The sequence below is a fragment of the Pipistrellus hanaki genome, assembly GCF_964339955.1.
Source record: "Pipistrellus hanaki genome assembly, chromosome: Y".
Taxonomy (NCBI): Eukaryota; Metazoa; Chordata; class Mammalia; order Chiroptera; family Vespertilionidae; genus Pipistrellus; species Pipistrellus hanaki.
Window position 1 is genome coordinate 4,718,373 of NC_140525.1, and position 25,580 is coordinate 4,743,952.

The 25,580-nt window shown below is 38.9% G+C and overlaps 1 protein-coding gene across 4 annotated transcripts in view; it reads right to left on the minus strand.

Moving 5' to 3' along the window:
* The window catches only part of LOC311615836 (lysine-specific demethylase 6A-like), a 222,587-nt gene that overhangs the window by 146,774 nt on the left and 50,233 nt on the right, over window positions 1-25,580 (minus strand). For all 4 annotated transcript variants that reach the window (XM_084871274.1, XM_084871272.1, XM_084871273.1 and 1 more), the window contains 3 exons: window positions 20,166-20,215; window positions 4,222-4,280; window positions 1,402-1,522 (listed from right to left, as the gene is read on the minus strand). In XM_084871274.1, the coding sequence (XP_084727400.1) occupies window positions 1,402-1,522; window positions 4,222-4,280; window positions 20,166-20,215 (230 nt within the window). The remainder of the gene's footprint in view (window positions 1-1,401; window positions 1,523-4,221; window positions 4,281-20,165; window positions 20,216-25,580) is intronic.

Consider the following 25,580-nt stretch of genomic DNA (forward strand, 5'->3'; position numbering starts at 1 on the left):
TAATTGATTTTTCACAGAGAGGAAGAGAGAGATAGAGAGTTAGAAACATCGATGAGAGAGAATCATCCATCAGCTGCCTCTTGCACACCCCCTACTGGGGATGTGCTCGCAACCAAGGTACATGCCCTTGCCCGGAATCGAACCCGGGACCTTTCAGTCCGCAGGCCAAGGCTCTATCCACTGAACCAAACCGGTCCCAGCGCTTTGGTATTTACTGCTGTGTTTCTGACAATTAACTGAAAGAGAAGTTGGGGTGCTTCACTGGGCTGCAGAAAGTTAAGTCAAGTCAGAAAGCAGTTCTATTTAAGCAAGTTTATCTATATATATGAAAAGCTCTTGCAGGTGCCAACCACACACATATGTTTCCATCTATAACTGTCAATTTGGTTAACACTTTTATTATAAAGGAAGGGTGGTCTATGGTCATACCACCCTGAACGTGCCCGATCTTGTCTGCTGGAGATCTTGTGGCAGCCATCTTTGACCACATGAGGGCAGACATCTTGTGTGTTGGAATAATGGTCAATTTGCATATTGCTGTTATTAGATAGGATAGCACAAATATAGAAAATCTGAAAAATTATAAGTTTTGACAAATCAAATTTCCATCAGAATTAAGGCATTTAAAATTAATGTATTATTTTTCCCAAATGTTTTTATACTTACCAACTAGCATTCTACATGCCTTAATAAAGGATGTTCTATTATTCTATCATTCTGCTATGACTCATGCCCTCCAACTAGAAGTGAGTAGATTTCTAATTAGACCCACAAGAAAGAAAACTTAATTAGATACCATCACTAACATACATACTCCTTATATACTAAATAAATACTTTGTCTATATACTAAAAATCTACAGATGTCTCTTGTGGCATCACAAAAGAAAAGTATTTTACATATCAAATGAAATAAAACATTCATTGATTCTGGGCCAGAAATTCTATTATTCATCTTTTTAAAAACAAAAACACACAAAAATATAAAGCACTAAAAAGTTATTTTGGCATAGCTCAGTGATTGAGCATGAACATATGACCAAGAGATCACGGTTTGATACCAAGTCAGGGAACATACCCAAATTGCTGACGCAATCCCCAATGTAGAGCGTGCAAGAGGCAATCTATCAATAATTCTCTCTCATCATTGATGTTTTTATCTTTCACTCTTCCTTTCTCTTGAAATCAATAAAAATAAATTTTTTAAAGTTATTTTGCAAATCTTAGCATGATATGTATCTACTTGGTGCCCTGAAAGCCAATCCTTTTTTTAAATCTTTTAGTTCATATCCTAAATTCTTCATTTTTATAGTGTTATATAAATTCCAAACGTCTCAATATTCTTCTAATTTAAACTTACATGAATAGATTAATATATGTAGAAAATGCCCCAACCACCTACCTTTAAGCTAGATTCATAGTCTGTGTTCACTTTGAACATAAGCCCAAGTCGTAAATGAATTTCCTTGGCTCGACAAAAGCTGGGATCAACATAAAGCACCTCTTGAAATGCCTTAATTGCCCTTAAAGAATACAGACATAAGAAAATGTAAGATTCTAATCATTTACAGGTACTTTCCTTAGTAATTCAAGAAACATTCTGTACAACAATTTTTAGAAATATGACAACTTTATTAAAACATTATTAATAATAAAGGACATTAGAAAAACGTAAAGAATGTCAGTTGAATCTCTTTGAACTTTCTCAAATTGTTCAACAATAATTACATTTTGATTGTAAATAATCAATTTAAATTTTTCTGAAACATCTTAGAAATAGCATAGTAAAAAAGTTTATGAGGGCAAGAGAATAAAAATAATAAACTCGGATATATTTGTATATTGTTCCACAGAAATCAACTTTCAGAAATTTTACTTACTATAATTATATCATGTGAAATCATTAATGGCTAGTATATTAATTTTTCCATATTCAATTTCTACATAAGAAAATAATTTCTGGAAAAGACCATTCTACAGCAATGGAGTATCACTTTTGCCATAAATCAATGACCCAGGATTTAGAGACTGTATGATTTGTCTAACATAACTCAACCCATCATCTTTCTCCTAATTGTATACTGCCTTAACTGTCTTATAAGGTGTTGATTACCAATAAAAAATCCAGACATACATGACACATTTTGAATATTTCTTAGCATTTAAATGTTGTGAATTACTAATGAGTATGAAAAAAGACAAAAAAAAAAACACTTCATTTTGATGTCAAATACTATATTCACTAGAGATCACTTTTAGAATCTTAATGTTTCAAAAGTCAATTTTATTTGTGCTACAAATAGATCAGCATACCATTAAGAGAAGTATTTAAATTCTCTTGTAAAGTTGCTATATGTACATTTACTAAAAATTGAGCATTTTGGGAAACACACAGACATCATTTAAAAATGAGTTATCAAAATTTATAATCATTTCCCCACATTTTCACATATATTCAGAGTCTGGCAAAAGTAGGTTTATAAAACAGTGTATTGTTGAGCTATTACTTATTACTTTTTTAGACAATTACTTTAGATTTTTATTTAGACAATTATAAATCTAATTTGTCCAAAGCTATATTTAAAGCAATTAATATGTCCTATGTAAAGTAATTTATCTCACTAATTATTTTATTTTCTTCAAGCTACAGAGGCTCATGGATTTTATCTTAAGCATATAAAAACTACTGTATAGCCTCACTGAATTGCATGCATATTTGCCCTGGCTAACTAAAATAATTGTATCTATGTGAACAAACAACTGTAATACTGATTAAAAAATAGACATCATTCTGCCTCCATGTAGCACAAACCACAACAAATTATTTCATTTAGTATAACTATTAGATTTACTTCTAAAAAAGTTTCCCTTGCCGAGATCGGTTTGGCTCAATGGATAGAGCGTCGGCTTGGGGACTGAAGGGACCCGGGTTCGATTCCGGTCAAGGGCATGTACCTTGGTTGCGGGCATATCCCCAGTAGGGGGTGTGCAAGAGGCGGCTGATCGATGACTCTCTCTCATCGATGTTTCTAACTCTCTATCTCTCTCTCTTCCTCTCTGTACAAAATCAATAAAATATATTTTAAAAAATAATAAAAAATAAAAAAAAAAAGTTTCCCTATAAACTTGATTAAATCCTATCTCTAACTATTGTAACCTCTTGTCCTCTTTCCATTTATAAGCGATCACAACTCTATGAATATAGTTGTGCAAAACAATGCCATCTTTTTCTTTCAATTTGGAATATGTAGGCTTTAAATTAAGAGAGTAGGGACCTGACTAAAGGACTGCCTCTGTCCGTAAATAGATAAGAAATATAGAATAAAAATTAACACAACAAAAGGAAAGAATTAAAAAAAAACTGTGATCTCTAAGATCTTTTCAAGTCCTAAAACTTCAGAATTATAATTTGTGATTAGGATTTTCAGAAAATTTACAGAGACCTTAAATTAATCTGGGCTCGTTTTAAAATAAGATTCCTACAAGATACATGGGGTGGATTAGTGTTAAGATCTCTCAAAGCAATGTGTCATTCAACAGGAAAAAAAATTATAACATCTACTTTATTTAATAAGCAATGTAGTACATCCAAACATAAAGTAATTAAAAAGCCTCAAAGCCGCCGATACCGGTTTGGCTTAGTTAATAAATTGAGTGTCGGCCTGCGGACTGAAGGGTCCCAGTTTCGATTCCGGTCAAGGGTGTGGTCACATCCCAGTAGGAGGTGTGCAAGAGGCAGCTGATTGATGATTCTCTCTCACCGATGTTTCTAACTCTCTATCCCTCTCTCTTCCTCTCTGTAAAAAATCAATAAAATATATATATATTTTTTAAAAGCCCCAAAGCCAACAAATTAAGTTAATTTGTACTTCAGTTGTTCGACTAAAAGCTAAATATTCACCTCTGGAAAATGGCATAAAAATCTGGTCAATACAAATTTAAGAACTCTGTATTAATGATGTACACAACATGCTTACAAACATTGGCCAGGTAATGTACTCTTCCTTTAAGTTCTCATAGCATGTAAATCACAAAAATAAAAGCCAATTTAAAAAGTTTTAGAAAACAGTATACAAAATCTTACATATGATTAATGAGTGCAGTTAATCCTCATCACTGAAAGACATATCCTAATGGAAAAATACTGAGCGTTTACTTACACACACACACACACACACACACACACACACACACTGAAAGCTTCTACTATAAGTCAACTTACCAATGAAATGCATTATAGTAGAAGTAAACCAAACCAAGGCCATATAAAAAGACAGCATTCTGTTAAAAGAATAATAAAAGTTTTACATTTTAGATTTCTATGTTCTAAAATTTTTTCACATCTTAAAAGATGATTAAAAGAAATAATAAAGTCATGAGTCAACAGAAAACATGGGAGAAGACTAAAAGCTTCAGTTTCATTTTAATCAACTCTATGGAAAGAAAAAAAAAACAATTTTTAAAAATTCTAAAATTTGTGTAAACCACATACAAAAAGAACAAAAACAAATAAAGCAATCCAGAGAAAGAGCAAAGCTAGAGGTGTTATAGTTCCTAATTTAAATTGTACTAAAAAGCTATTTAAAAAAAAAAAAAAAAAAGGCCAAAGAAACAGAACACACAGGACAGCTGAAACCGGTTTGGCTCAATGGATAGAGCGTCGGCTTGGAGCCTGAAAGGTCCCGGGTTCGATTCCGGTCAAGGGCATGTACCTTGGTTGTGGGCATATCCCCAGTAGGGGGTGTGCAAGAGGCAGCTGATCGATGACTCTCTCTCGTCGATGTTTCTAACTCTCTATCTCTCTCCCTTCCTCTCTGTACAAAATCAATAAAATATTAAAAAAAAATTTAAAAAAAAACACACAGGACAGATACAAACACCTACATTTACAGTCAACTAATATTAAACAAGAGCCTAGAAAACACAATAGCTAGAGGGTTGTTTCATCAACAAAAGGTGGTGAAGAAAGAGATAAACACATATAAAGTTTGTGCCAAAAAAAAAGTGAAATTGAAACCATATCTTGCATCAATCACAAAAAATTAACTCAACCATATTAAACATGAAACCTGATACTATAAACCTAAAAAAAAATGAAGAAACAGCACCTTGACATTTGTCTTAACAAAAATAAGTAAATAAATTTTAAAACTCTGCGATTCGACAAAAAATGTAAACAATAAAAGCAAAAATCAAGAAAGAGGACAATATCAAACACAAAAGCTTCTACAGAGCAAAAGTAACTAACATTAAAAATAATCAAACTACAGTATAGGAGGATATCTGTAAAAATCACATATGTAAGCCAAGGATTAACATTAAAATATATAAAGTAATCCCATAAATCAATAACAAAAACCATTCTGATTAAAAGTGAGAGCCTGGCTGAAGTAGCTCAGTTGGTTGGAATGTCACCCTGTACAATGAAAGGTTGCTGGTTCAATTCTGGTCAGGGCAAATGCCTGGAATGCAGGCTAGGTCCCCAAGTGGGTGGGGCATGTTGGAAGGAAACCAACGCATCAAGGTTTCTCTCTCACATCAATATTTATCACTCTCTCTCTTTTCCTCTCTTTAAGGATGTCCTCAGGTGAAAACAAAAAATAAGCGGCAGAAACCAGTTTGGCTCAGTGGATAGAGCGTCGGACTGTACTGGAAGGCCCCAGGTTCAATTCCGGTCAAAGTCATGTAACTTGTTTGTGGGCACATCCCCAGTAGGCGGTGTGCAGGAGGTAGCTGATAGATGATTCTCTCTCATCGATGTTTCTAGCTCTCTATCCTTCTCCCTTCCTCTCTGTAAAAGAAAAATCAATAAAATATATATTTTTAAAAATAAATAAAAATAAAATAAATAAAATAAGTGGACAGAAGAACTAAATCGATAGTTTTCCAAAGAAGGTATTCAAATGGTCAAGATGTTCAACATTTAATTATTAGGAAAATACTTTCAAAATCATATTGAGATATTCCCTTACGTTTGTTAGATTAGCTATCATCAAAAAGACAAAAGATAACAAATGGAAAAAAGAAAGTTCATACACTCTTGGTGAAAATGTGAATTGGTTCAACATAAATAACTACTCCTTAAACTTAAAAACAAACCTAACACTGTTCTGGCAATTCCACTACAATGTATTTATTCAAAGAAAGTAAAAACGGATACTGAGGTTTCTAATTAAAATGGAGGAGTAGGTAATGTGTAATTCACATTAACACATTAAAATTACAACTGAACCATCACCCTGCAAAACAAACTGGAGATAACTAAATAGAACTCCCCTAATAAAGAAAAAGCCACATGGAGAATGATGGAACAGGTAAGGATGTAAATGGGCTAGTCCCACACCACATATGGCAGTTAAGATCCTAGACAGCTATCTCTAATGCAAAAGTTCCCTCTGGGAAGGTAGGGATCCTAAGCCTACACTACACTGCACAGTTTGAAGGACGAGTGCCGGGAAGAGGAGTCCTCACAAGAGCTAGCTATGAAAATCAGCCTGGATTCCAGCTGGGAGAGATAAAGGACCTAAAGAGAGCCAGGTGTCCACTTCAAGTGTCTTCATATGTCACTTATGCACAATCTTCTTCCCCTCCAGCAATGAAAGAACAGCAGCTCAAAGAATGCCAAGGACATTCACAAAGAAACTGAATTGTGTGACCTCAGAATAAGGGCTTGAAAAGCAGTCACCATAGTTTCTTTGCTGAGACCTCACTTTGCAGACACAGGTGAGCACCAGATATGAATTAACCAGAGAAACACCACTCACACCTACCTAGTGACTTCCTAAGATGCAAGCCAACACAATTCACATAACATCCCAGTCTATTTCAGTGATCTGAGCCTCAAAGGCCTATGAGGTTGGCCCACAGTACAAACTTTTCTAAAAACTCAAAGACCCACATGCACCAAGAAAATGGTGGGTATAATTAATATGCCCAGTGCAATTGCAGAGAAACCTGAGGCACAGCACTGGGGCACCAGCCTTGATTCAAAGTGCAACCTATGTGTAGAGTGTGACCTCTCCCGGTGGCTCAGAACAAAGGACTGGCACTACAACCACCAAATGACATAAGCCAGGTTCAGCAGCAGATGAACTTGGCCGGCATCAATCACTGTGCCTCCCAAAAGGTACCATGACCAAATGCCAATAGCTTAGCTCACATAACAGCAGAGAACCGTCTGAGCACATTTCACAATCAGCATAACCAAATGATGGTTTTGGCAGATAGGAAAGCTTTAGGGCACATGCCACTCAACTGGATCAAACCCCAGACAGCAGCTTGTCATGGCCAGTCTTCATAGGCAGACTATCACAAAACTGATGTACCAACAACAATCAAAAGTTAAACTTACAGCCGGGACGGGTTTTGCTCAATGGATAGAGTGTCGGATTGGGGACAGAAGGGTCCCAGGTTCGATTCCGGTCAAGAGCATGTACCTTAGTTGTGGGCATATTCCCAGTAGGGGGTGTGCAAGATGACGCTCTCTCATCGATGTTTCTAACTCTCTATCTCTCTCCCTTCCTCTCTGTATAAAACCAATAAAAATATATTTTTTTTACAAAAAAGTTAAACTTACAACTGCAGCAACCAATTCAGGTGACCAGAAAGTGTTCACCTCTACATAAGGACATCCTACCAAAAGTGGGGGACTTAGCAGCTAAACCTAATACAAAGAAACAGAGAAGCTCCCAAATGAGATAAAAAAAAAAACATGCCAAATCAAAAGAACTGGATAAAATTTCAACAAAAGTAGTAAACATACAGTGCACAGGCAAATCTCTAGGCACAAAATTCAAACCAGTGGTTGTAAGAATCTCAATGAACTTAGGAAAAAGGATATGAACAAAGTGAGAACTCGAACAATGATAAAAACCTTAAGAAAAACTCAGAAATAAAGAATACAATAAATGTAATGAAAAATACATTAGAAGGAATCAACAACAGATTGGATAAAGCAGAGGATAAATTCAACAATTAAAAAAAATAATGATAGGGGAGACAAAATGGCGGAAGGATAGGCGGATTCTGAGCCTTGACCCAAGCAGAAAGAGAGAGCAGCTAAGGGTCATGCTGGGAGTGTTTATTAGCAAGCCAAGAGACAGCCGAACACCAGGAGAAACTGGGGGACCGCTGATCAGGGTGCTCCTGACAGGGAAGCACCCACGGAGGGGCTGGGTCTCTTCCTGGAGCTACCTGCAGGCTTGGATGGGGAAATCTCAGCATCTTTAAAAGATTGGATCGTGTCAGAGGCCTGAATAATCACAGCCGCAGGGACCACCAAGCAGCAGTGAACCCAAGAACACTGATCCCAGGTGGCGCGAACACTTGGACTCAAAGGAGAACCCCACCGCACAGCAAAAAGGTCAGATTTCCCGGGGAGAGGGTGCGTGTTCCCAGGGAAGACAAAAGCCCACATGCGCCAGCTGCAGCGTGGAAACTGGAGAACTGGGGCAGTGATTACAAGTAGAAGCCCCTGGCTATTGGGTGGGTGTCACCCGTGAATGTGGACGTGGCTCCTAATAGAGGAGATATCTAAAAGCAACAGGTTTGGATCTGACGCGGAAGGATATTTTAGAAGTACAAGAGAGCCGAGACCGGTTTGGCTCAATGGATAGAGCGTCGGCTTGGAGACTGAAAGGTCCCAGGTTTGATTCCGGTCAGGGGCATGTGCCTTGGTTGCGGGCATGTCCCCAGTGGGGGGCGTGCAAGAGGCAGCTGATCAATGACTCTCTTTCATCGATGTTTCTAACTCTCTATCCCTCTCTCTTCCTCTCTGTACAAAATCAATAAAATATATTTTTTTTAAAAAAAAAAAAAGGAGAGTACAGTAGTCTTGGACTTCCCCCCCCCCTTCCATAGATCAGTGTTGCAGAAAAGGGGGGAGAGGGAGGAGCTACAGAGGCATTAGAGCCCTAGAAGTCAACCAAGAAACACTGCCACCCAGAGGCTAAATCACAAATTGACCCTAGAGTAATAAAATCAAAGCAAGATCTGCTTAAAAATCAGGACCGTATTACAACACTGAGGAGCAATGAAACGCAGGGAACTGCAATACTGTCTGGACTGGGAAAGAGGCATCCCAAACAGAAAGACAGAGGAAGTGAGGACCTTTATTACTGCAAATTTTTTATTTAAATTTTTTTAATTTTTGTGGGGGTTTTTTCATCATTTGCAACATTTATTCAAGAAACTATTTTTTTCTTTTTTCCTCATTTGGTTTTACCTTTTTAATTATTACATTGTATATGTAATCAACATTATTACTACCATTTCACCTTTTTATCTTATTTTCTTTTGTTTACTTTTATTATTATTTTTTCTTTACTTTGGGATTAGAGTTCTACAGTCTATATTATCTTCTGAATGCTTTATTCTATCTCAACCCTTCCTTTATGCCATCACTCTCTTCCTAACCTTTTCCCTTTGATGCCCTGTTTATCTTAACCCTTTCCTGCTCCAGATTTTCCCTATTCTGTTTACCCCCTCCTAAAATTTCACCCTACTTGTGTATATCTGATTTCCAACCCCTGCTCCAAGCTCATTCACACCTCCCTTGTCACTGTCAAAAAAAAAAAAAGCGCACACACGAAAAAATCACAAAAACACTTTCTCTCTATCCTTTTGTAATTGTATGTTGAATGTTCACTAAATTGAAGTTTTATGCTTTTTTGTAAGATTGGTCAGCCTATTTTGTTTGATTGTATGTTTTTTTTAGCTGGGTTCCAGTCACCTTTATTGGAGGTTATTAATATTGCAAACACATTTCTATTCAGTGCCTTGAGTGTTGAACCAGGTTGTGTTATATTTTGTGCCTTTAAATCAAAGCAGGAGAAAGAGAACTACATAACCAGACATCCTAAAAAGAGAGACCATGGGGAGACAAAGAAACAGCCCGCATATGAAAGAAAAGCAGGCATCACCAGAAAAGGAAGTAAACGAGTTAGAGGCAATCAACCTACCAGAGCAAGAATTCAGAGTAATAATCATAAGATGGTTAAAAAGAATGAAACACAAATTTGACAATATGAGTAAGAACCAAGAGGAAATGAAGACGAACCAAGAAGAAATGAAAAATGACATAGCTACTGTAAAGAACTCAACAGAAAGCATCAAGAGTAAACTAGATGAAGCAGAGGACAGCATCATTGAGCTAGAAGACAAAATGAAATAAAAAATACCCAATTAGAGCCGAAACCGGTTTTGCTCAGTGGATAGAGTGTCTGCCTGCAGACTAAAAGGTCCCGGGTTCAATTCTGGTTAAGGGCATGTACCTTGGTTGCAGGCAGATCCCCGGGAGGGGCTGTGCAAGAGGCAGCTGATCGATGATTCTCTCTCATCGATGTTTCTAACTCTCTATCCCTCTCTCTTCCTCTCTGTAAAAAAATCAATAAAATATGTACATTTCAAAAATACCAATTAGAGCAGCTCTGGAAAAAAAAAAATTAAAAGCAGGAGGAGAGCCTAAGGGAACTTTGGGAAAATACAAAACAAAACAATATTCGCATAATAGGAGTTCCAAAAAAAAGGAAACTGAAGAAGATATGGAAAATGTATTTCAAGAAATAATGACAGAAAACTTTCCTGAGAGAAAAACCCACACAAATCCAAGATGCTCGCAGAGTCCCAAGCAAAATGAACCCAAAAGACTGACACCAAGGCACATTATAATTAAACTGGCAAACACCAACAACAAAGTAAGAATTTTAAAAGCAGCCAGAGAGAGACAGAAAGTTACATATAAAGGAACCCCCATCAGACTAGTAACTGGTTTCTCAACAGAAACTCATCAGGCCAGAAGAAAATGGGATGAAATATACAAAGTCATGCATAGGAAAAGTCTGAATCCAAGAATACTGTACCCAGCAAGGCTATCAATCAAAATTGAAGGGGAAATCAGGAGCTACACATACAAAAACAGACTAAGGAAATTTATCACCACCAAAGCAGCAATGCAAGAAATGCTAAAGGTAAATGTAAACAATACATAAGATCAACAAAACCAAGAGCTGGTTCTTTGAAAGGATAAAATGTAAAAATAAATAGGAAGTGAAGAAGGAACACAGGGGTATAAAAATGGAGTCAAATAAGTACCTATCAATAATAACTTTAAATGTAAATGGATTAAATGCTCCAATCAAAACACGTAAGGTAACAAAACAAAACCCATATATCTGTTGACTACAAGAAACCCACTTTAGATAAAAAGACACACGCAGACTGAGGGTGAAGGGATGGAAAAAGGTTTTCTAGGCGAATGAAAATGAAAAAAAAGCTGGGGTAACAATACTTATATCTTACAAATTATGTCTCAGAGTGAAGAACATAACAAGGGATAATGAAGGACACTTCATAATACTAACAAGAAGAAATAACTCTGGTAAATATTTATGCACCCAATATGGGAGCACCCAAATACATGAAAAAAACTGCTGGAGGACATTGAGAGATTAATAACAATACAACCATAGTAGGAGATTTTAATACCCCACTGTCACCGTTACACAAATCATCTAAACAAAAAATCAACAGAGAAATATCAATCCTAAATGACTCACTAAACCAGATGGAATTAATTGACATCTTCACACCATTCCACCCCAAAGCCACAGAATATACATTCTTCTCAAGTGCACATGGGACATTCTCAAAGATAGACCACATTTTGGGACATAGGCAAAGTCTCTTCAAATTCAAGAAGATAGAAATCATATCAAGCATCTTCTCAGGCATAAAACTGGAAATTAATAACAATAAAAATAATCCAAAGGAATCAAACACATGTAAACTAAACAGCATGATATTAAACAAGGACTGGTTTACCAGAGAAATCAAAGAAAAATTAAAAACATCTTGGAAATAAATGAAAACAAAAACACAACAATCCAAAATCTATGGTACACAGCAAAAGAAGTTTTTAGAGGGAAGTTCATATCCCTATAAGCCTATTGCAAGAAAAACAAGAAAAAATGGTAGCAAATTATCTAACTCTACAACTCAAAGAGTTAGAAAAAGAGCAACAAGAAAACCCAATTTAAGCAGAAGGAAATAATAAAAATCAGAGCAGAGATAAACGACATAGAGACCAAAGAAACAATACATAAGATCAACAAAACCAAGAGCTGGTTCTTTGAAAGGATAAACAAGATTGATTAACCTCTAGCCAGGCTAACCAAGAAACAAAGAGAGAGGACTCAAATAAACAAAATCAGAAATGAAAGAGGTGAAATAACAACAGACCCGGCCGAAATACAAAGGATTGTTACAAAATACTACAAACAACTCTATTCCAACAAACTGAACAACCTGGAGGAAATGGACATATTCCTAGAAAAATACAACCTTCCAAAACTCAATCAGGAAGAATCTAAAAATCTCAATAGACAAGTGAAGAAATTGAAACAGTCATCAAAAAGCTTCCAGCAAACAAAAGCCCAGGGCCAGATGGCTTCACAGCAGAGTTTTACCAAACATTCAAGGAAGAACTAAAACCTATCCTCCTCAGACTATCCCGAAAAATTCAAGAGGAAGGAACACTTCAAAACTCCTTGTATGAAGCCAGCATCACCCTAATACCAAAACCAGATAAAGACAACTCAATGAAAGAGAATTACAGGCCAATATCCCTCATGAACATAGATGCCAAAATCCTCAACAAAATTCTAGCAAATCGACTCCAGAATAACATCACAAAGATCATACACCACGACCAAGTAGGATTTATTCCAGGAATGCAAGGATGGTACAATATCCGCAAATCAATAAATGTGATACATCACATAAACAAACTGAAAGATAAAAATCATACAGTCATATCATTTGATGCAGAAAAAGCATTTGATAAAATCCAACACCCTTTTCTGATAAAAATTCTCAACAAGGTGGGAGTACAAGAATCATACCCCAACATAATAAAAGCTATATATGATAAACCCACAGCCAACATCATATTCAATGGGCAAAAACTAAAACCATTCTCTCTAACAGGAACAAGACAGGGATGCCACTCTAACCACTCCTGTTTGACATACTACTGGGAGAACTAGCCATTGCAATTAGACAGTAAGAGGTACCAAATTAAAAAAGAAGAACTAAAGTTATCCTTATTTCCAGATGACATGATATTATACATAAAAAACCCAAAAGACTCCATTAAGAAACTAAATGAGTTAATAAATAAATTTGACAATGTAGCAGGATACAAAATTAATGCCAAGAAATCTATGGCATTTATATACACCAAGAGTGAAACAGAGACTGAAAAAGCAATTCCATTTACCATCGCACCAAAAAAATTAAGATACCATGTTTCCCAGAAAATAAAACATCCTCCGAAAATAAGACCTAGTTACAGGTTTCCTTCTGACTGAAATATACAGCATTCCCCTGAAAATAAGGTGCCCCCGCAAGGCTCTGTGTAAGAATGAAAATTAATTTACCGTTAACTGGTCATTAGGGCCGCCCAGACTGGCGTCTAGCAACCAGTGACGTTACGTGGAGTCCTGACATCACTGCTGTGTGGAGGCGGAGCGGAGGTCAGAGTGAGCGGTGAGCGCGGGGCAGGAGAGAGGAGGAGACTTTCGCAGATGCTTGTAGAAGAACAGGAGGATTAGAGCAGACCGGACGCAGCGAAGGTGGTGAGTGCTGGTCTGTCTCTGGTGACACTACCTGATGCTCGCGGCTGCCCTCATGATAACTGAAGGTTCTCAGTCAGTAGCAGACCCTGCTCCATCCCAAATCCAGACCCCAGCAAGCCCAGAGACAGTCCCCAGGCAGGCCCCAAGGAGTAAATGTCTGATAAAGGGGTAGGGGGGATGTCTGCTGAAGGTGTTCAGTGTCACAGGAGTGGGGAGAGGGGGATCACTTAAAATGACACAGGAGGATCAAAGGGGGCAATAAAAAATGACACAGGAGAATCAAAAGGGGTTACTAAAATGGTAATCACCCTTCTGATTCTCCTGTGCCATTCTGATTCCCCTCTCTGATCCCCCTGTGTCATTTTAAGTGATCCCCCTCCCCCCACCTTGATACCCCAATTCCTTTTTTTACCCCTAGAAATGAGCACAAAAAGAAAAAGCTACTCTGTGGAGTAAACGAAAGGAATCGTGGAAGACTCTTGGGGCCAAAATCTTACTGCTTTCTGCAAAGAGAAGATGTTGAGTATCCGATTGGACCAAAAATGGCGAGCAGAGTATGGTAACCTCACTGAACAGTGGACAAGGGAAATGCTAAAAAGCGCAAGTATGGATCAGGTCGGCAACCATTATTTTCCCAGCTGGAAGACCTGATCTGTGAATGGGTTGTTGTCAGGAGAGCAAAGGCTTTGGTTGTGAATAGGACTGATTCAAGAATTTGCCCTTGCAATGGCACCACAGTTTGACATAGACCCCGAAGACTTCAAAGCATCACAACACTGGCTGGATAATTTCCTTCAGCGAAGTGAACTGTCTTTAAGAAGATCTACAACATTGTTTAGGTTGAAAGATACTCAAGTTATTAAGCGAGCACTTGCATTCAAGTCCTTTATTGATGATGCTGACTTCTCTAAATACAATCTTTCCAACATGATTGCTATGGATGAAACTGCAGTGTTTATGGGCCAATCATCTCCAACAATAAATGCACACCTCCTTAGTGTGCATTCCCTCCACTGCTTATGAAAGTGCACATGTTTCCTGCATTTTGGCAATTCATCTGGATGGCACTAAAATACCACCTTTAATCATTTCTGAGGGCAAGAAGGAAAAGATTGAACGTGTTTTGGGCGTTTTTATTCTTGAAACTGAAAAAGCCTGGGCCACACAAGCAGTTATAGGAAGTGGGTCGATCTAATGCTGCCACTTGTTATGCGAGGGAGCCAAAGAGGCCTGCTAGTCTGGGATGCAGCCAGCACTCACCGCGCTAAAGACATGAAGACATTTCTTCACGAAAGAAAAATAGATCAGATAATGATTCCCACAGGAATGACGGCCTATCTCCAGACTCTTGATATTGCAATAAACAAGCCATTCAAAGACAATTTGCGCATGGAAATTAATGACTACATTGAAAATAGAATGGAGAGAAATCAGCGTGGAACTTTGTGGAACCTAAACTGCAAGAAGTTGTGACTTGGGTGAAGAATTCATGGGAAAAAATCACTGACAGTTGCATTGCAAATGCACTGCGAGCAGGCTACCTTGACAAGAAGCACTCATTTAAAGGAGGTGCTATTGCTAAACATGAGAGATTTGGTCTACTGATTCTGAAAGAAATGGAGTCACAAGAAATTCACCAGGAAATTCAGGAATTGGATTGTTATGATGATGTTCCAGAAGATGACGACATGATTGTCATTGAATAAGTGAGTAAATTCTTGATACTGTAGGATTCACAGTTTGTCTGGTTTGTGTTGACAACCGTACCATATACAGGTAATAAATTTCCTTTGTTTTGCCGAAACCGGTTTGGCTCAGTGGATAGAGCCTCGGCCTGGGGACTGAAAGGTCCCAGGTTTGATTCCGGTCAAGGGCATGTACCTTGGTTGTAGACACATCCCCAGTGGCAGGGGGGGGGGGGGGGGGTGTGTGTGTGTGTGCAAGAGGCAGCTGATCGATGATTCTCTCTCATCAATGTTTCTAATTCTTCATCCGTCTCTCTTCCTCTCTGTGAAAAATCAATAAAATATATATATTTTTTTAAATGGCAGCATACTAGGTGGATGTTGCACGGATGTGCTTCCAGAAACAAGCTGGATTTACAACTTTAATATGGGAAGGCTTCTTGAATAATCAACAGAAAATTCACATGAGAGAAACCTGATTATCTAAAAACCAAGGGTGGAGAAGGCACAGAGACTGGTAGGAGGGCCAGATGCCCACAGACAGCAACTGAACTCCCAGAAAGATATCTCAGCTGTGGAGTGTTACTACTGAGAACTCTGAGATCTAATCTCCAAGCTGAACCTCCTAGTAAGAACACAAAAACTGAGCAGGGTACCCACATAACATCTATTTGTGATGCTGTCTTCAGGGAGTGCAGCTGAAAATTCAGGTACCCTCTTGAAGGGCCAAATTACAAAATTCCCTGTGGAGCCACCTACCTTGTGCTCTGGCAGAGGGAGGGTGAAGTGGACAGATGTGAGAGCACAACCTGGGTCTGGAGACTTGGGAATAGAGCCCAGAAGGCAAATCCCCCAAGTTTTCTAGACTGAGTCATTTCCTTATACAGTGAAGAACATCTTTCCAACATAGACACCAGCCTTGCTAGGGGAGGTGGGAAGGGGGGGAACAACCACACACTCTAATGGCAAACACCATGCTCTGAGGCCACTTAAGAGAGTAAGAATGAAAATTAACCTACAGGCGTCAGCAACTGCCCCTATATAATATCGGACAATTGTCTGGGGACAGTTCAAGTCAGAATCCTATTGTTGTGTAGACAGAGGCAGTCTCTGGATTTTTTGAGTACCCAATTAGTCAAAAACAGTTTTTAACACAATTCCTGCACTAAAGACTGAAAGGTGTAGAGGATTACCTAAGCCTTTCATCACAAACCCAAACAGATAATCAAAATGAGAAGAGAAAGAAACAACCCCCAAATGAAAGAACAAGACATAAATGAAGCAGAAGCAAGAAGTTTATCTGAAAGAGTTCAGTGTAATAATGCTAGAAATGCTCAACAGTTTGAAAAAAGATATAGTAACTATGAACAGCCTGATAAAAAGAATGACATAACACAAATAACACATTGGAAGAAACAGACATCAGATTAGGGGAAGCTGAGGAATGAATGAGAGTTGAAAATATCACAGAAACCAAAAAGAAAAAACAATTAAATAACAGGAGGGGAGCTTAAGAGAGCTGTGAGACTATGTGTAAAACGTAATGTTAGGAAAGTAGGTGTGCCAGAAGAGGCAAGAGAGGAGTAATAAAGAAAGTGTTTGAAGAAATAATGGCAGAAAACTTGACTAACCTGGTAAGAAAAAAGTCACATAAGTTCAGAAGGCACAGAGAACCCCAACCAAGAAGAACCCAAACAGACCCACACCAACACATCATAATTAAAATGCCAAAAATTAAAGACAAAGAGAGAATCGAAAAGGCAGGAAGAGAAAAGAAAACTGTTATCTACAAAGGAGTTCCCACAAGGCTGATACCTGATTTCTCATCAGAAACTCTATAGACTAGAAGGGAATGGCATGAAATACATTAATGGAAAGCAAGGACCTGAGACCAAGATTACTATATCCAGCAAAGCTATCATTCAAAATGGACAATGAAAGAAAGAGCTTCCCAGACCAAAAAAAAAAAAGGGGGTGGGGGGGTGGGAGGGGGGGAGAAATAAAGTAGTACATCACTACCAAGCCAGCATTACAAAAAATGCAAAATGGATTGCTGAGGAGAAAGAGAGAGAAACCTAACCATACAGAATTAAAATGGCTATAAATAAATAAATACCTAAATATAAATAATATCCCTAAATATAAATGTATTAAATGCTCCAATCAAAAGGTGTAGGGTAGCTGAATAGATACCAAAACATGACCTATCTACAATATATGTTGTCTTCAAGAGATCCACTTCAAAACAAGAGACAGACAGGATGAGAGTGAAGGGATAGAAAAAAAATTTCCATGCAAATAGAAAGGGGAAAAAAAGCTGGAGTAGAAATACTAAAATTGGAAAAAATAGACTTTAAAATGATGGCCATTACAAGAGAAAACAAAGGTTGCTACATAATATTAAAGGGATCGATCCAACAAGAGGATGTAGCCCGACAAACATATTTGCACCAAAAATAGGAGCACCTAAATATACCAAAAAAACTTCTAGAGGGCTTTAACGAAGAGATCAACAACATTACAGTCATAGGAGGGGACACTACTACCTCTCTGACTTCACTGGATACATCTCCTAGACAAAAACTTAAGGACACAGAGACCTTAAAGGACACACTGGATCAGTAGATTTAATAGACATTTATGGAATATTTTACAACAAAGCTGCAAATATCCATTCTTCAGAATATACACAATGATGGACCACATGTTAGGACATAAAACAAGTCTCCACAAGTTCAAGAAATTTGCAATCATATCAAGCATCTTCTCAGATCACAATGAATTGAATTTAGAAATTAATTACAGTAAAAACACCCAAAACATTCAAACATCTGGAAGCTAAATAGCACGTTATTAAACAAAGAATGGGTTACCAATGAAATGAAGAAAGAAATCAAAAACTTCCTGGAAACAAATCAAAATAAACACACTGCAAAAAGAGTTCTGAAAAGAAAATTCATTGCACTACAGGCATATATCAAAACAAAACAAAAATCAAAGAAAAACAAGCAACAAACTATTTGAGCCTGCAACTTAAAGAACTGGAAAGAGAAAAACAAGAAAAGCCCTGAGTAAGTAGAAGAAAGCAGAAATAAGAGACTAAAAAGAAAAAAAGGAAAAAAAGAAAGAAAAGAAACCAAGTACTGTTAGTTTGAAAGGAGAAACAAAACTGATAAACCATTCGGCAGGCTCATCAAGAAGAGAGAAAGAGGGCACAAATAAAATCAGAAACAAAAAGGGAGAAGTAACCACTGACATCACAGAAATTAAAAAAAAAATTTTTTAAGAAAACATTATGACCAACTACAGTATATGCCAACCAGCTGGACAATGTGGATGAAATGTACAATTTCCTAGAAAAATACAATCTCCCAAAACTGAATCAGGAAGAACCAGAAAACCAGAATAGGTCAATAACAATTGAAGAAATAGAAATTTTAAAAAATAAAAATAAATAGAATTCCAACCAAGCAAAAGCCCAGATCTGGCTGGCTTCACTGGGGAATTTTACCAAACATTCAAATATCTAACATCTATCCTCCTCAAACTACTCCCAAAAATCCAACAGGAAGAAACACTTACAAATTCTTTCAATAAGGTGAGCATTATCCTAAGTCCAAAACCAGATAAAGACACTGCAAAGAATTATAAGTACAGGCAAATATCCCTGATGAACAGAGATGCTAAAATCCTCAACGAAATATTAGCAAATCAGATCCAACAACAATTACAAAGATCATACAACATGATCAAGTGGAATTTATTCCAAAGATGCAAGACTGATACACTCGCTGGAAAACAAAAAACATAATCCTATATAATAAAAGCCTAGGTGACATCATGTGAAATGCCCTTGTGCAACATTGTCACAAGATGGCTGCCACAAAATAGCCGGCAGAGAAGGCAATTGAAGTGACAAGGCTGGCAAGAAGGGCAGCTGAGGACATCAAACCTTCAGGAAAGGACAGTTGGGCAACCAGGCCTTCAGGGAAGGCAGTTGGGAGGGACCGGGCCAGCAGAGAAGGATAGTTGGGGGTGACCAGGCCTACAGTGGAGGGCAAATGGGGGTGACCAAGTCAGAAGGGAAGGCAGTTGGGGGCCATCAGGCATGCAGGGGAGGACTGTTGGGATCAACCAGGCTCAGGGACACCAGGTCTTCAGAGGATGGCAGTTGGGCACAACTGGGCTAGCAGGAAAGGGCATATCTGAATGTTGTCTTAGGCCGGCTCCCCAAGCGAGAGGGCACAGGCCAGGATAAGGGACACCCCGCCTCCAGTGCACAAATTCCATGTACCAGCCTCTAATATTAAATAATAATGGCATATATTATTTAAAAGCAACTATTTAGTTAGTGTACCACACTTAAAATTATGCAAGCTATAATTAATTAAACTTTAGCAAATAAACTAAAGTAACAAAGATTAATTTATCTTTATACATAATTGCTTATTTAATAGGTCTTAAAGGTAAGTTTTAATTCTCCCTTGAGCTTCAATCATACAGAAACTATAAAAAGGAGAAATGTTCTTTACCTTCAGCCTAACTCAACCTTTATCTTCAAAACCACCATCTTCTACCCTTCATTTATTCCCAGTATAAACTTAAAAAACAGTATTTTTTTTGCTTGATTTTGTATACTATTAAAATGTCACATTAGGAATGCAATATTTTTATTTTAAAATGTCATACTAAATACCAATAAAGAACAAGATATTTCAGACAATAGTTGGCACGAAATAATGCCTTTCCTCTTTTCCATGTACCTTATTACATAATTTGTCCCAAATGGAAAAAAAAAAAAAAAAACAGAAAAAAAAAACCTGTCATTCAAGTGTGTACTTACTAACCTTCCAGTAGTCAGACTGCAAACTGTAGTATCTCTGATATGCAGATAATGCTGAAAAAGAAAATAATTAGTCAAATTATATCCCTTTCAAAAATCCATAACATAGATATCATAGGATCTCATTATACTTGATTCTCAGAAAACAGCAAACACCAAATAATTTAGTATTTTTGGCTAATAAGTTAATCACAAGTGGAGATAATCCTATCTAATAAAATAATATGCAAATTGACCATCACACAAGATGGCTATTCCCATATGGACACAAAATGGCCAGCAGGGGAGGAACCAGATCTGCAGAGGAGTGAAGTTGGGGGTAACTGGACCTGCAGGGAAGGGCAGTTGGGGGTGACCAGGCAGTTAGGAGCCAGCAATCCCAGATTGTGAGGGATGTCTGTTTCCCAGTGTAATGGAATCAGGCCTAAACGGACAGTTGGACATCCACCGAGGGTCCGAGACGGAAGAGAGTGGAGGCTGAGCTGAGGGACACACACCCGAATGCACGAATTTCATACATCAGGCCTCTATAATATAAATAAACAATCTGTAGAAGAGAATCCAAGATGGCTGCACAGGTAAACACCTAGCCACAGCCGCATACAACAATTTCAATAAAATATAAAATAAACATTATCCAGAACTACAAGAATATCGACTGACTGGAAATTCTACAACGAGAAGCAAGGAGAATAAAAGAAGGAAGAACGGAGGAGCTGTAAAAGCCTAAGGTATAGAGACACAAGGCGCGCGCGCGCAGAGAGGACAGAGCCGGAGAGAAGGGTGCGGCTGAGTGCCTGGCTGGCGTTCGCTAGCAGGAAGGAGATAAAAGCTCCGACTGTGCTAAACCCCAGACCCGACAGCACTGAACCCCAGTTCTAGGCCGGACCTTGGGGACCCAGGCTCAAACAGAGGGAGCCAGGGCTATGAGGCGGAATCCCAGGGGAGCAGCGAAAGGCAGAACCCCGGGGGCGCACACAATGCACGCAAAGGACGGACAGTTGACTCTGCTGCTAGACAGCCCTGGTGGGAAGGAGACAAAGGCTTTGGACTGTGCTGGGCCCCAGTTCCGACTGCTCTGAACCCCAGTTCTAGGCCAGACCCCATGGACCCAGGCTCATTCAGAGGGAGCTGGGCTGTAAGGCGGAACCCTGGGGGAGTCGAAAAGGGCAGAGAAGGGATGGTTGGCTGTGCCACAGGATTGTCCTGGTTGGAAAGAGACAAAAGCTCCATACTGCTCTGAACGCCACCTCCAACTCCACTTCCAACTGAACTGAATCCCAGTTCCGGGCTCATTGGGGGAGAGCCTAGACTGTTTGGTAGCAGGCGAAAATCAAGGGCACATTTCTCTCAGACGTGCATGCAGCGAGTACTGAAGGACCCTGGGGATTACTGAGACTCAGGAACGGCATAGGGCAGGGCTGACGGAAGCCAAGGCTGTAGGCTCCACCCTATAACCCACCCCATTCAGGGAAGCTGTGAAAATGCCCAGACAATGAAATAGATCACAAACGAAAGAAATGGAGAACAAAAACGACTGGATATAGAGTTCAAATCTACGCTTATAAGGTTTTTCAAGAATTTCCTAGAAAAGATGAATAAGACCTATGAGGATATGAAAAGGGATCAACTAAAATTACTAAGGAATCAATAAGAAATAATAAGGGATGAAGAAGAAATAAAGAATACATTGTCTGAAATAAAAAATATACAGAGTCCTAAAAACAGAAGGGAAGATCGCAAGAATCAAGTCAAAGATTTGGAACATAAAGAGCAAGAAGACAAGAGAATCCAAAAAATTGAAGATAATGTAAGAAACCTCTGGGACAACTTCAAGCGAACCCACATCAGAATTATGGGGGTCCCAGAAGAAGAGAGAGCAAGATATCGAAAACATACTGAAAGAAGTAGTGACAGAAAACTTCCTCCACCTGGTGAAAGAATTAGACTTACAAGTCCAGGAAGCACACAGAACCCCAAACAAAAGGAATCCAAAGAGGAACACACCAAGACAAATCATAATTAAAATTCCAAGAGAAAAAGACAAAGAGAGAATATTAAAAGCAGCAAGAGCAAAGCAGGTAGTTACCTATAAATGAGCACCTATACGATTGTCAGCTGATTTCTCAATAGAAACCATGCAGGCCAGATGGGAATAGCAAGAAATATTCAAGGTGAAAAAAAAAGAAAAGAAAAGAAATATTCAAGGTGATGAATAGTAAGAACCTACAGCCAAAAAATAATCTACCTAGCAAAGCTATCACTCAGAATCCAAGGCCAGATAAAGAGCTTCACTAATAAAAAACAGCTAAAGGAGTTCATCACCACCAAACCAGAATTATATGAATTGCTGAAGGGGGTTCTTTTGGAAGAGAAAGAAAATAAAGATAAAAATTATGAACAACAAATACGTAACTATCAAAAGTGAATCTAAAAACCAAGGAAATTTAAAAAAAAAATCTGATGAACAATATTAACTGTTGAATATAATAGAATCAGAGGTATGGAAGGGGAGTGAACTGATGATTCTTGGGGAAAAGGGGAGAGGGGGGTGCAGGAAGAGACTGAACAAAAACTGTGCACCTATGGATGAGGACAATGAGGGATGGGAAAAGGGCAGAGGGTGGGGTGGGAACCTGGTAGAGGAGAGCAATGGGGGGGGGGGGGCTTATACATTTGTAATATGAACAATAAAGATTTATTTAAAAAAATAGAGAGAAACCAAGATGGCCGCATAGGGTAGACACCCGAATGCAGCCTACCACAACAAATTTGAATTTAGAACTGGAAAACAGGGGAGGCTTTGCCCTGAAGTGCCGGACGGCTGGCTGAGAGAAGGCTCTGCCATCTGGGAAGAAGAGAGAAGGCACGCTGAACCTCAGGAACTGTGAAGGTGCGGAGAACTGTGTGTGCGAAAAGGCGCTGGCTTACTCCCAGCACAGAGAGAGCAAACCGGGTTGAGTTCACTACTGGCTTACTCCCTGTGCGCAGAGAGGGTGGATAGCTAATGCTTAGCTGGCTTTCTTGTTGGAGAGGAAAACAGAATCAGCCTATTGCTCTGATAGACGGCCCCAGACAGGGAGAGGCCAGACTGTCAGGCAGTGGGCAGAGATCTCTGGGAGGTGTGTGAAGCCAGAGGCCATTACTGCTGAAGGGAAAACAAAGTTTGTCTGCACCAACCCGAGACTCCTCCCCATCTGTGGCTGAACACAGAAGCTCTCCCAGAGGCTGGCTTTCTCTAAGGAGGGACTGACTGGAATCCAAAGCTTGTCTATGCCTTTACCAAAGAGGTGTGTGTGCCTGCAACCAATCTTCCGAAACTCTCCCCAAACAGGACTTTTCTAAGGCGAGACTGACAGGGAACCAAAGATTGTCTGCGCCACCCCAAGACCCCACTCTATCCAAGCAGAGTACAGAAGCCCTCCTAGCTGAGACTCTGCTGATCCTCACAGCCAATTGGCTTGGAGATCAACGCTTCCCACTGATACCAACAATAAGCAAGGCTTAACAACAAGACTGCACACACAGCCCACAAAGGGCTACACCAAGACTGTCCACTGCAGGTAACTGGGAAGGCTGTGCTATTGGGCTCTACCAGAACACCTAGCATACAAAGCTATTCCATCAAACCAGGGAAACAACTAAAATGCAGACAAGAGAAAGGACACAAAAGAAAAGATTGGACATTGAGTTCAAAACCACTGTTATAAGGCTTTTCAATAATATCCTTAAAAAGGCCGATAAAATAAATGAGACCTATGAGGATATGAAAAGGGAGCAATTAGAAATAATAAGAGATCAATTAGAAATGAAGAAAACATTGTCTGAAATAAAAAATATTATTCAAAGTCCTAAAAACAGACTGGAAGATCACAAGAATCAAGACAAAGATTTAGAACACAAAGAGCCAGAGGACACTCCTTTGCAGAAGGGAGAAGATAAGAGAATCCAGAAAGTTGAAGATAGTGTAAGAAACCTCTGGGACAATTTCAAGCAAACCAACATCAGAATTATGGGGATTCCAGAAGGAGAGAGCAAGATACCGAAAGAATACTGGAAGAAATAGTGACAGAAAACTTCCTCCACCTGGAAAAGAAATAGACTTACAAGTCCAGGAAGCTCACAGAACCCCAAACAAAAGGAATCCAAATAGGACCACACCAAGACACATCATAATTAAAATGCCAAGAGAAAAAGACAAAGAGAGAATATGAAAAGCAGGTAGTTACCTATAAAGGAGAACTCATATGATTGTCAGCTGATTTCTCAACAGAAAACATGCAGGCCGACGGGAATGGCAAGAAATATTCAAGGTGATGAATAGCAAGAACCTACAGCCAAAAATACTCTACCCAGCAGAGCTATCACTCAGAATCGAAGGATAGATAAAGAGCTTCACAAATAAAAAAAGCTAAAAGAGTTCATCACCGCCAAACTAGAATTATATAAATTGCTGAAGGGGTTTATTTAGGAAGAGGAAGAAGATAAAGATAAAAATTATGAACAACAAATATGTAACTATCAACAAGTGAATCTAAAAACCAAGGAAATTAAAAAATCTGATGAACAATATTAACTGGTGAATATAATAGAATCAGAGGTACAGAAGGGGAGTGGACTGACGATTCTCGGGGAAAGGAGAGTGGGGAGTGCGGAAAGAGACTGAACAAAAACTGTGCACCTATGGATGAGGACAATGGGGGATGGGGAAAGGACAGAAGGTGGGGTGGGAACCTGGTGGAGGAGAGCAATTGAGGGTGGGAAGAGGAACACATTTGTAATAATCTGAACAATAAAGATTTATTTAAAAAAATAAAATAAAATAAACAATCTGTAGATCAGCAATATCCTAATAAAAGAGTAATATGCAAAGTGACTATCACTCCAATATACAAGCTGACTGCCACCATGTGCACACAAGACCCCCATCACAGCAGAGGAGGGCCGTTGTAACTGACCAGCCAGCAAGGGAGGGCAGTTTGGGGGAACCAGGCTGGCAAGGGAGAGCTATTAGGAGCAATTGGGATGGCAGGGGAGCAGTTAGGCATCAATCAGGCTGGCAGTGAAGTGGTTAGGGGCAATTAAGCATGATCACGCTAGCAGGCAGAAGCGGTTAGGGGCAATCAGGCAGGCAAGCAGGAGAGTAGTTGGAAGCCAGCAGACCCTAAATGGGCAATCAGACATCCCTCAAGAGGTCCCAAATTGGAGAGCGTGCGGCTGGGCTGAGGGACACACAACCCGCCCTATGTGGACAAATTTCGTGCACTGGACCTCTTGTAAAACCATGTAAAACCTCATATTTAAACAATCGTAAAATATTGGTAACTAGCTGTACTCGGCCACGCGTTACTATGGTTCAGTCTGCTTAAATGGAAAAGAAAGACAAGAGCATGTTTCTAATATGTTTAATTTCACAATG